This window comes from Mixophyes fleayi, chromosome 5 (genome assembly GCF_038048845.1).
Source record: "Mixophyes fleayi isolate aMixFle1 chromosome 5, aMixFle1.hap1, whole genome shotgun sequence".
In the NCBI taxonomy this organism is placed as follows: Eukaryota; Metazoa; Chordata; class Amphibia; order Anura; family Limnodynastidae; genus Mixophyes; species Mixophyes fleayi.
This window is the reverse complement of record NC_134406.1, coordinates 278,349,422-278,361,373: the sequence shown is the minus strand read 5'-3', so window position 1 is coordinate 278,361,373 and position 11,952 is coordinate 278,349,422. Positions and strand designations below refer to the sequence as shown.

General features: G+C 43.6%; 1 protein-coding gene across 3 annotated transcripts in view; it reads right to left on the bottom strand.

Moving 5' to 3' along the window:
* Window positions 1-8,684: 8,684 nt before the first annotated feature.
* LOC142159416 (uncharacterized) overlaps window positions 8,685-11,952 on the bottom strand; it is a 15,974-nt gene continuing 12,706 nt past the window's right edge. For all 3 annotated transcript variants that reach the window (XM_075214293.1, XM_075214294.1, XM_075214295.1), the window contains 3 exons: window positions 11,368-11,441; window positions 10,534-10,588; window positions 8,685-10,121 (listed from right to left, as the gene is read on the bottom strand). In XM_075214293.1, the coding sequence (XP_075070394.1) occupies window positions 9,303-10,121; window positions 10,534-10,588; window positions 11,368-11,441 (948 nt within the window). In that variant the 3' untranslated portion in view covers window positions 8,685-9,302. The remainder of the gene's footprint in view (window positions 10,122-10,533; window positions 10,589-11,367; window positions 11,442-11,952) is intronic.

Sequence of the window (11,952 nt, the reverse complement as noted above, 5' to 3'; positions counted from 1 at the left end):
ACTGGGACCCTCGATCCGAGACGATGTCTTCTGGAAGACCGTGAAAACGGAAGACATGTGTAAGGAACAAAGTGGCCAAGGTCCTGGCATCAGGTAGTTTGGGTAAGGAAATGAAATGCGCCATCTTACTGAATCAGTCCACGACTACCCAAATGGTGTTATGACCCGCGGATACTGGAAGCTCAACAATAAAATCCATGGAAAGATGGGTCCAAGGCCTGCTGGGAGTAGGCAAGGGGAACAGTAGACCAGGAGGACGGTTTCTAGCAGATTTATTCCGGGCACATTCAGGGCAAGCATGGACGTAAGCCTCCACGTCAGCAAATAAAGTGGGCCACCAAAGCCAACAGGAAAGAATTTCAATGGTTTTACGAATTCCAGGATGACCCGCTCAACGGTTGTCGTGACTCTCCATGAGGACGGATTTCCTTAAGTGAATCGGAACAAATAATTTGTTCGCAGGAGCCTGAACTGGAGCAATTTTCTGGAACTGTCTAATAGTGGCTCCCAGATCCTGGGTTAGTCCAAGATGAATAGAGGTCAAGGGGACAATAGGCAGCGGGTCAGGAGGCTGAGGATGACGTGCCATAAAACTTCGAGACAAAGAATCGGCTTTAGTGTTTTTCGATCCTGGGCGAAATGTGATGATGAACCTAAATCTGGTGAAGAACAGGGCCCAGCGGGCCTGCCTGGGATTCAGAGTTTTTGCGGTCTGAATATATTGGAGATTTTTATGGTCAGTGAAGATAGTAATAGTATGTGCAGCTCCCTCTAACCAATGTCGCCATTCCTCCAATGCCCACTTAATGGCCAGCAATTCACGGTTTCTGACATCATAATTTATTTCAGCAGGCGAAAACTTTCTAGAGAGGAAGGCCACTGTGGACACCTCGAATTCACATTTCTCCCGTTTTGCGTACAGGTGATGTTCCCGCAATTTCAATAGAACCTGGCGGACATGCTGACGATGCTGAGATAAGGACTCTGAATAGATTAAAATGTCATCCAGATAAACAACGACTGTTTTTCCAAGGAACTCCCGTAATACATCGTTGATTAGGCCCTGAAAGACTGCTGGAGCGTTGCATAAACCAAATGGCATTACGAGATACTCATAATGTCCCGACTGAGTGTTAAAGGCACTCATCCCCTTTCTTGATTCGGGTAAGATTGTAGGCCTCTCGGAGGTCAATCTCCGTTGGATCTTAACTTCAGAAACTTCTTATTTCAGTCTCATGGACAAAACCATGTTACAATGCAAGGGGTGCAAATTAGTATTCTATTTTGCACATAAGTTAAATACTGTTTTTTCATGTAGCACACAAATATCAACTTTAAATTTCAGTGTACAAATAAGCTATCAAGTATTTGTGTGCTACATAAAAAAACAGTCAGTATTTAACTTATGTGCAAAAAAGAATACTAATTTGCACCCCTTGCATTGTAACATGGTTTTGTCCAGGAGACTGAAATAAGAAGTTTCTGAAGTTAAGATCCTTAATGAATCAGGCCCAGGGTAACTTAGGGAGATTAAGAGTGTGGTAGAGAAATACTATAAGTTTGGCTGGAGAGGTGGGTTTTCAGAGAACACTTGAAGGTTTGAAGACTAGAGGAAAGTCTTACTGTGCGAGGGAGGGAATTCTACAAAATGGCTGCAGCCCGAAAAAGGTCCTGTAACCGGGAATGGGAGGATGTGATGAGAATGGAAGAGAGACGCAGATCTTGTGCAGAACGGAGGTGTCAAATTGGGAGATATTTTGAGACAAGTGAACAGATGTATGTCGGTGCAATTTTGTTGACGGTGTCAGGCGCCATCCCGCTGTCTCCTCGGGACGGCCGCCTGCGTCGCTGCCCAGTGCGTCTGGTTGCCAGGAAACCAGATGCTGAAGTTCCGGCCGCCCGGCGCGGCCTTCTGCGCATGCGCGTCCTGTTGCTAGGCAATGGGACGCTACTGGATAATCGCGGCGGCAGCTGAGAGCAGCGCTGCCGCCCACTACATTCTATTGGCTCCCTGAACCTTAAAAGGCACTTCCTGCAACTACACCTGTGCCAGAGTATCAGGTCTTCCTGCCTCCAGCGTTTTCTGTGTTACTAGTTTCTGCATTGTTCCTGACTTTCCTCGTTTGCCTGTGACCTTTCTGACCCGGACCGTTTAATCACCCCTTTTGGATCTCCCCTTGTACTGTGCTTCCTGAACATTACCGACCCGGCTTGCCTCACCATCCCTCCGGATATCCTTGTGTACTTCCTATTACCAGAACGTTACCGACCCGGCCTGTCTGACACCTCTCTTGCATCTCGCTGTTGAATCGTGGAAGGACCGCGACCTGCGGAGTCCATACCTCCTTGCGGGATATGTTAGATTCCGCACCTTCCTCTGAGTTGCGCCAACAATAGCAGGTACGCAATATAGTTGTGACAGACGGTTTTGTATGTTAGTAGAAGAATTTTATATTGGATTTGTTGAGAAACAGGCAACCAATGTAGAGACTGACAGATTGGCTCAGCAGAGGAAGAACGGTTTGCAAGGTAAATCAATCTAGCCGCTGCATGCATAATAAATTTTAAGGGTTTGAGTCTGATTTTGGGAAGACCAGTAAGGAGGGAATTGCAATAGTCGATGCGGGAGATGATGAGTGCATGAGTTAAGATTTTTGCAGTGTCTTGTGTGAGATATGTGCGTATTCTGGAAATGTTCTTTAGGTGTATGTAACATGATTTAGATATAAAGTCGATTTGGGGAACAAAGGATAGTTGTGAGTCAAGGATTACACCTAGGCAACGAGCTTGCGGGGTGGGATTTATGGTCATGTTATCAACAGAAATAGAAATGTCAGGCAGGAAGCTTCTGTTTTTGGGTGGGAATATTATTAATTCAGTTTTTGAAAGATTGAGTTTGAGTTGGCGAGAAAACATCCAAGATGAAATGGCAGAAAGACAGTCGGTAACGTGAGACAACACAGATGGTGAAAGATCAGGAGAGGATAGATAGATTTGTGCATCATCCGCATAGAGATGATACTGAAATCCAAAAGGAGCTTATTAATTTTCCAAGAGAAGTGGTGTAGATAGAGAATAGCAGAGGACCTGGGACTGAGCCTTGTGGTCTCCAACTGATAAAGGAAGCGGAGCAGAGGTGGATCCAGAGAAATTAACACTGAAAGAGCGATTAGATAGGTAGGATGAGAACCAGGATAGGACAGTGCCTTCAAGACCTAGGGATTGTAGCGTTTGTATGAGGAGAGAGTGGTCAACAGTGTCAAATGCAGCAGAGAGATCCAGGAGAATTAGAAAAGAGTAATGGCCTTCAGTTTTTGCTGTGATCAAATCATTGACGACCTTGGTCAGCACAGTCTATGTGGAGTATTGAGAGCGAAGGCCTGACTGAAGAGAATCCAGTAGGTTGTTTGCTAGAAGCTAACAAGCGCTGGAGTAAGGAAGATAATAGGACATAAATGCTGCAATAAAAACGATTATGTAGTGGAATGTATAGCCAACTGGTATATAAACCAGATTACAAATGAAGCATAAGCTAGTATAAAATAACGTAACAGTATTATTTATTCTGATGTGTGACTATAAAATGACATAAAAAGCATAATAAAAATCATAATAAAAATGTTAAAATAGGAATACATAACAAAGTCCACTTGTGCACAAGCCAAACAGTATTGCGGTAGATAATGGTACAAATCCAGGATTCAGAAATACAAGTGAGGTATCCTTATTATGTAGTCAATGGCAGGATCCTGAATAACAGTAAGCTGTTCGTTAATGGGCTGGTAGAGGAAAGTGCAATACTTGCGGTTGGTCCTTGTGGAATAGAAGTGGCAGCCGGTGAGTGAGAGGTAGATTAGGCTCAGTTTGCTGTAAGAAAGTGTGTGAGGTGAGTGTAGGCAATTCTCTCGAGAAGCTTTGAGGGGCACGGGAGCTGAGAGATGGGACGGTAATTTGAGAGAGAGTTTGGGTCAGGATTTTGTTTTTTCAAAATAGGAGTAATCACTGCATGCTTGAATAGTGATGGAAAAATACCAGTAGAGAGAGAGAGATTACTGATTTTAGTTAGAGATGGAATGAGCACAGGAGACAGGGATCTACCAATTTGTGAGGGAATGGGATCAAGAGGACAGGAGGTAGAGTAGGAAGATAAAAAGAGATTAGAAACTTCCTCTTCAATTGTGGGGTCAAATGAAGAGAGAGTGTCAGAGGGCGCTGGGAAGGAATTGAGCAGATTGCTTGTCAAGGGAGATGATACTATTTCAAGTCTGATCTTATCTATTTTGTCCTTGAAATAGGAATCAAGATACTGGGCACTGATGGTAGTTGGAGGGTTTTGGGTGGGAGGATTGAGAAGAGATTTAAATGTGTTAAAAAGGTGTTTGGGGTTAGAAGCCTGAGCATAGATGAAAGATTGGAAGTATGTTTGTTTGGCAGTGTCCAGGGCATTTCTATATTAGTGGTAGATACCAGTAAATGTGATGAAATCATTAGAGGTGCAAGATTTACGTCGGTGACGTTCTGCTTTACGAAAAAGTTCTTGTAGATTTCATGTTACTTTAGTTTGCCATGGTTGGCAACGAAGTCTACGCGTAGTATGTAGAGTCGCTAGAGCCACTTGATAGAGGGCATGTCACGGGCACTAGGAGTTTTACCCAGAATTCACCAGGTGTAGCTACACTTACCAGAGGTGCGGACCTCTGGGTAGTGTGGTGAATCAGTGGAACCATACAATAGAATAGAGGAAAGGAATGTCAATAGTATAAATGCTGAGTCTTGGCACCGTGGAACTGTGATGGTACAGCAGATTAGTAAGCAGGATACAATGAGGAAAAAGTCCAAGTGCCTTAGGACGCAGGTAGCATATAGCAGACCAGTACTTGATAACTGGATAACGTTAGGCAAAGACCAATCAACAATGCAGTAGAAGAGTCAGCGACTTGCAGCTATAATACAGAGGCACTTGTAGACTTTAGTCCAGTTCATAGGTACCATACTGAGTAGTAGCTATATCACAAAGAGACATGAGTGGTCTACAGCTGGTAGGTTTCACCACAGATGTGTAGAGAAGACTTGTCCAGCGCAGGTATGTAACGGAATAGCGTGAGTGGTCCGCAGTTGGCAGTTTACATCACTGAAGAGAAGAGAATACTTGTCCAGGTGCAGGCATATAATGGGGTAGCGTGAGTGGTCTGCGATTGGCAAGTTTTACCACTGATGTGTAGAGAAGCCTTGTCCTAGCGCAAGCATGTAACCGGATAACGTGAGTGGTCTGCAATTGGCAAGTTGTACCACTGATGTGAAGAGAGGACTTGTCCAGGTGCAGGCATGTAACGGAGTAACGTGAGTGGTCTGCAATTGGCAAGTTTTACCACTAAAGTATAGAGGAGACTTGTGCAGGTGCAGGCATATAGCGGAGTAGCGAGAGTAGTCTGCAGCGGGTAAGTTCTACTACTGATGTGGAGAGGAGACTTGTCCAGGTGCAGGCATGTAACGGAGGTAGCGAGAGTAGTCTGCAGCGGGTGAGTTCTACTACTGATGTGAAGAGGATACTTGTCCAGGTGCAGGCATGTAACGGAGGTAGCGAGAGTAGTCTGCAGCGGGTGAGTTCTACTACTGATGTGAAGAGGATACTTGTCCAGGTGCAGGCATGTAACGGAGGTAGTGAGAGTAGTCTGCAGCGGGTGAGTTCTACCCATGTGAAGAGGAGACTTGTCCAGGTGCAGGCAAGTCAAGGAATGAGAACCAAGAACAGGCATAGGTAATAAGGCAACAGTTGCCTTAAGTACTGAGAGGTAATTAATTAACCAATGAGACTAGAGGCGAGGTATTAACAGTTCAGGGCTTCTGCACATGCGCAATCTTAGTCAAGATGGCGGACGGCCGCGGCTCAGGAGAGGCGCCGGCAGGAGCGAGAGAGACCCATGTCCCAAACTAGAGGCACTAACAGTCCGGTGAGTGACAGGGCAGTTGCTAGGGTTTGTAGAAAATGAGGTACTGCCCTATCAGTGGAGGAGAATGTAGAAATTGGGGAGAGAGGATGTTGAAGAGAGGTGGAAAAACTGTTGAAAATCAATAGACTTAATATTCCTGTGGGTACGAGGAGGCTTGGAAGAGTTTGACATTGGGGAGGGTAAAGAACTGGGGGTGAGCGAGTAGCTAATAAGGTGATGATCCGAGAGGGGGAAAGGGAGTGTTAATAAAATCAGAAACTGAGCATAGTCTAGAGAAAATAAGATCAAGACAGTGGCCATCCTGATGAGTAGTGGATTCAATCCACTTGGAGAGGTCAAGTGAGGATGTTAGAGAGAGTAGTTTGGAAGCAGCATTGGAATGTGGATTAGAAATAGGGATGTTGAAGTCACCTATGATAATGGTGGGGATGTCAGAGGATAAGAAGTGAGGGAGCCATGCAGAGAAGTGTTCAAGAAATTGTTGGTGTGGTCCAGGGGGCGATAGATGACAGGAACAATGAATAGAGAACGGGTTAAAAATCCTAACAGTATGTACTTCAAAAGATGTGACTGTGAGTAATGGGACATTTAGGATAACTGTGAATGTGCACCGCAGGGACAGAAATTATCCAACCCCACCTCCTTGTCTGCCTCCAGGTCTGGGGGTGTGGGTGAAATGGAGACCACCATGTGACAGGGCTGTAGGTGAGGCAGTGTCTGATTGCGTGAGCCATGTTTCTGTTATTGCTAGAAGGTTGAGGTTGTTTGAGAGCAAGAGATCGTGCATTCCTAAGGGCACATTTAAAAGACATTGGAAGAGATGGGAGACAGGTGATATATGCACCTGTTCGTGCTTCTTGAATCTTGAAGTTTGTATTTACTACAAATTGACAGATACCAACTATAGATAAGTCACATTATTCTGTACATTATTGCACTCTAATATATATTATTTATCTTTGCCAATCTTCTGAATTTGTTTCTATCACATGTATTGACTACTATTTTGGTTGCACCCCCTTGTAGTACTGCACCATTTTTCAGCCCTTTTTTTTTACGCAGAGCTGTGCATTCCACGCACATTGGACAATGTATTAATTATTTTTCATGGAAAATGCCATTGTCACGTCACCCCCTCCTCTTGGTCATTTGGAACAGCTGTGGACACATTAGGCGTTTCCCCACCTGGTCTGACTCCCCGGGCTATTCATTTTAACGATCCTAGCCCATGTCTCCACCATTCCTGCTGACTCCCAGAGCCCCCGACAACTCGAACCCCCCCCTCGTTTAATCAATCTTTGCAATGTCATATAGCCCCATTACAATGTCTATTAAACTCGTAACACTGAATGTTTGAGGTCTGAGCTTACCCCAAATAAGGTCCACTTTGTTCCACACTCCAGCAACTGAGAGGTGTTGGGCTCACAATGGGTAGGCCTGGAATCCTCCTTATATAAACTTGTCTTTTTGGAATCAGCATTGTGTGGCCCAGCTAGGACTAGGTCCACTCTGTGAGGTTGCATCTAGTCACTGCCTTCATATGTCAAATTTGGGATCACTGCAAATCCCATTTTGGAAACACTTCACTCCCTTCTCCTATCACGCCCCTCTGGAATATTCCTGTTTTTTATTGAGGTATCAGGATGGTTTTGGGACAGTGTAGCCAGCCTCATCAGCGACATTACTAAAGTCTTGATCTCTAAATGCCCATGGTCCTTCCTCCGTGGCTTCCCACTGGAGGAATTGGATAAACTTACTGTGCAAATTCTCAATGCAGCCAGGTGCTTGGTCACAAAACAATGGAAATGTCCAGATCCTCCTTCCCAGCAGCAGCACCTCAATAAAATATGGTACATGGTGACCACAGAGAAGATCTCTGCAGACTTAAACAACAAGTCCCACAAGTATACTCAAGAGATCCTTCTCAAGGCTTTTCAGACCTCTTCCGTCTTAGGTTTACCTAAATGGTTGGTTTGGCTGTTACTCAAACATCTATGCTAGTTTAATTTAGCCTCCTGCTACATACAAATGTTTTTATTCCTCCATAGCAGACCTGGGGGGCTGGGGGTCCAGGCTCTGCCCTTTTCTAACCATTACCAATTATCAACCAGCTTATATTTCATTTTCTGTACTATTTCAAATATTTATATTCACCTGGTGACTGGTTTATCAATGTGCGTACCTGTTTTATGCAACTACAATTTTTGTCTCTGGTAATTGTTTTTGCTTCCTGTATTATATTTGAAAACAAATCACATTCTTAAAAAAAAAGAAAAACAAAAAAATTATTACCGAAGAGCTGTAAATCTTTATCTTTGAGACTTAAAATTAATGAATAATAATTTTGTGATACAGTCTGGGAGCTAACAAGAAATCTTATGTAAAATGCAACAAAGATGCTCCTGCCTAAGTAGTTATGATGTAATATCTTTATAAAGGATGGGAGTTATGGAAATAGACACGGAGGACGGAAGTTATGGAGATAGACGTGGAGGATGGGAGTTATGGAGATAGATGTGGAGGATGGGAGTTACGGAGATAGACGTGGAGGATGGGAGTTATGGAGATAGACGCGGAGGACGGGAATTATGGAGATAGACGCGGAGGACGAGAGTTATGGAAATAGACGTGGAGGACGGAAGTTATGGAGATAGATGTGGAGGACGGGAATTATGGAGATAGACGCGGAGGATGAGAGTTATGGAAATAGACGCGGAGGACGGGAGTTATGGAGATAGATGTGGAGGACGGGAGTTATGGGGATAGACGTGGAGGATGGGAGTTATGGAAATAGACGCGGAGGACAGGAGTTATGGAGATAGATGTGGAGGACGGGAGTTATGGGGATAGATGTGGAGGACGGGAGTTATGGGGATAGACGTGGAGGATGGGAGTTATGGAGATAGACAGGAGTGTGCCGTGGAGAACAGGAGATAGGGAGATCTATAATGAAAGCACTGTGGAAAATGAAGGCTTAAGATCCATGTGGGGATGAGAGTTACAGAGTGTAAGAGATTATGAGTTAAGGGGTGAGAGCACTGAGGAGAACTGCCACTCTGAAGTGAAATAGTTATGCCATTTAGAGAATAGAAGAGCAAAACTAACATTTCACAGAGCTATGAACTGGTTTTACAGCACATTCTAACAGACTATCCCACAAGTCACAGTTCATAGGTCGTCGTAGAGACCAATGTTTCTCTCACTGGTAACAGAGCAACTTGACCACAAGTTATGTGAGATTAATGTAGCTCTGAATTTGTTAATGACAAATCTTGATTGCATGGCAAGGACTGAAGAAATATGTGTCTGTATTTAGCGCAGCAGTCAATGCAAATCTTTATGGGGGTTGACTTATGAATAGTCTCCATCTCTACGGTTGCGAACATAAAACATATTCCTTATACCCTGGTTAATGGCTGTGCGGCCTTTGGCAAGGGCCTCATCTGCGATATCTTTAGGGAAGTAATCATGAAAGGCATGTTGGATTGCGTGGACTCGCCTTGGGCTGAGGGGCATCTTTTGATCTGTGCCATTAAAATTATGCCCGTAAAGTTCCTCCTCACTAAACAACAATTTTGCCAGCTGCCAACCAAAAGGTCCTGGGTTGTTAATATCAACTTGTCGTCGAATAGACATAGCGAGGTCTTCATCCACCCTCAACTCCATGGCTCGAGCCGGTATATTAGGTGAACTGATGATGGTCACTGGGCCCTGCCAGTCACAGTGAAAACGCTGTTTTCTCCGGCGTTTGACAACAGGGAAGCGAGAACTGGGGGTTGAGGCATATCTAACAGGAGGGTTAGGGTAAAGACAAGAGACAATCGGCTGGTCATCATCATCTTCCTCAATTTCCAGTTTTAGTGTTCGCATGTGATCATCATTAGACAGAATCTCATCTTCTCCTGGCTCATCTAGAGGGTCATCACTAAGGGACATTGGTTTGGGGCTGAGGTCCTCCTGTTTGCTGCAGCTGTTCAGAAACTCAACAATCTCATCTATGGTGCTGAAGCAATAGACCGGCATGGTCTGAGTTGCCACATCATTCTTCTGAATACATGAGCCATCCTCCTGAAGAAGCTCATTATGTAGTGGTGAATGGATTTGCGGTGTGCTGTCCTGTGTATCAAAATTGGCATCTCCATAGCCAAGAATCTTGATCTCCTGGATCTCCTAGAAGAAAATAAAATTTCTCAATGACTGAATAATAATTACCTATCCATCTTTTTATCTCATATCTATCCACTATCTATCTATCTACTCACCCATCTATCTATATCGCAAGACATGATATGAATGATTTTAGAATGTATTTAGAGTTCCGTTAATATATAAGTTTCAACAGGGATTGCAGGTTCATTTTATCATTGGCGTTCCACACTTACACTAACTCAACCTATGTGTCACATAATTTCAATCAGTCTACAAATAACTTCCCCCAATGTGATGGAAATTACTGGTACTTCTGGTACTTACAACCAATTTGTTAGGCGGTCCTTCTGCTGGACGCTAAAATTTAATTCTGTTCTTCTGCTGATGAACAGTTTATTATTAAAACGTCTTATTTTCTTTCCTCAGTAATTACCTGATTCTTTGCGAGCATCTTCCTCCTGATGAGTGCCATCGGCTCTTTATGTTTGCTGGAATTCAAAGAAACGCGTTATGTGTGTTACATTGGCTCATTCTCACATCCTCACAATGGTAGAGGAGATAAAGGCACGTCAATAAGAAGAGAGAGGGTCTATGGGTTTTACTGGACATGCTTAAACCTGGAGAGTGAAGCTGCACATATAGTACAAACCAGAAGACCCAGGGGCCGAGCACAAAGTAGTGAAGCAATCTGTATATCCTGAGTATGGAATAAACACTTCATGATGTCTGCACTGGAACTTGTGCCTCGTGTTTGGACTGTGGGTCCCCGGATTCTCCCCAGGAGTTTTACACTAAGATTATTTGGATGATATTGTGTATTTTCCTGGTTATATTTATGAATTCTCACAGATATGTGAAATGTGGCAAGTAGAGCTAGTAGAGCTGTATGTAGGACTTGTATTTGTTGGCGTAGAGGTAAAGCATAACCCTTGTTACACACAAGGAAAGACTCATCCATGTGGTGTGACAGCGATCTGTCTGACATGGACATCACCAGGTGACCTCATACTCATCATCATCATCACCATTTATTTATATAGCGCCACTGATTCCGCAGCGCTGTACAGAGAACTCATTGACATCAGTCCCTGCCCCATTGGAGCTTACAGTCTACATTCCCTAACACACACACACAGACAGACAGAGAGAGAGAGAGAGAGACTAGGGTCAATTTGATAGCAGCCAATTAACCTATTAGTATGTTTTTGGACTCATGTCCTCAGTGGGTGGCTGGATCCAGTGTGTGGTATGTGAGAAGGACACTCACCTTTTCTTTGTCAGAGGCACTTTCGGGATGGTGACTCGGACTGTGGGTGGTGGTGACGATTGTTGTGCAGAGTCCTGTAAGAAGAGATTGAGAAAGGAGCCGTCCGGCTGCAATCAATATCTCTACATATGAATAACGTGGGGCCTGATTCATTAAGGAACTTAAATTAAGAAGTTTCTTATTTCAGTCTCCTGGACAAAACCATGTTACAATACAAGGAGTGCAAATTATTTTTATGTTTTGCACATAAGTTAAATACTGACTGTTTTTTCATGTTGCACACAAATATCAACTTTAAATTTCAGTGTACAAATAAGCTATCAAGTATTTGTGTGTTACATGAAAAAACAGTCAGTATTTAACTTATGTGCAAAACAGAAAACTACTTTGCACCCCTTGTGTTGTAACATGGTCTTGTCCAGGAGACTGAAATAAGAAACTTCTTAATTTAAGTTCCTTAATGAATGAGGCCCCTTATTACCATCAATAATAGATATTCTATCCACATGTATGATTTAGTTTCACAATGGTGGCAAAGATGAGAGTGAATAGTGAACAGATACGTATCACTGCCCCATATTATAT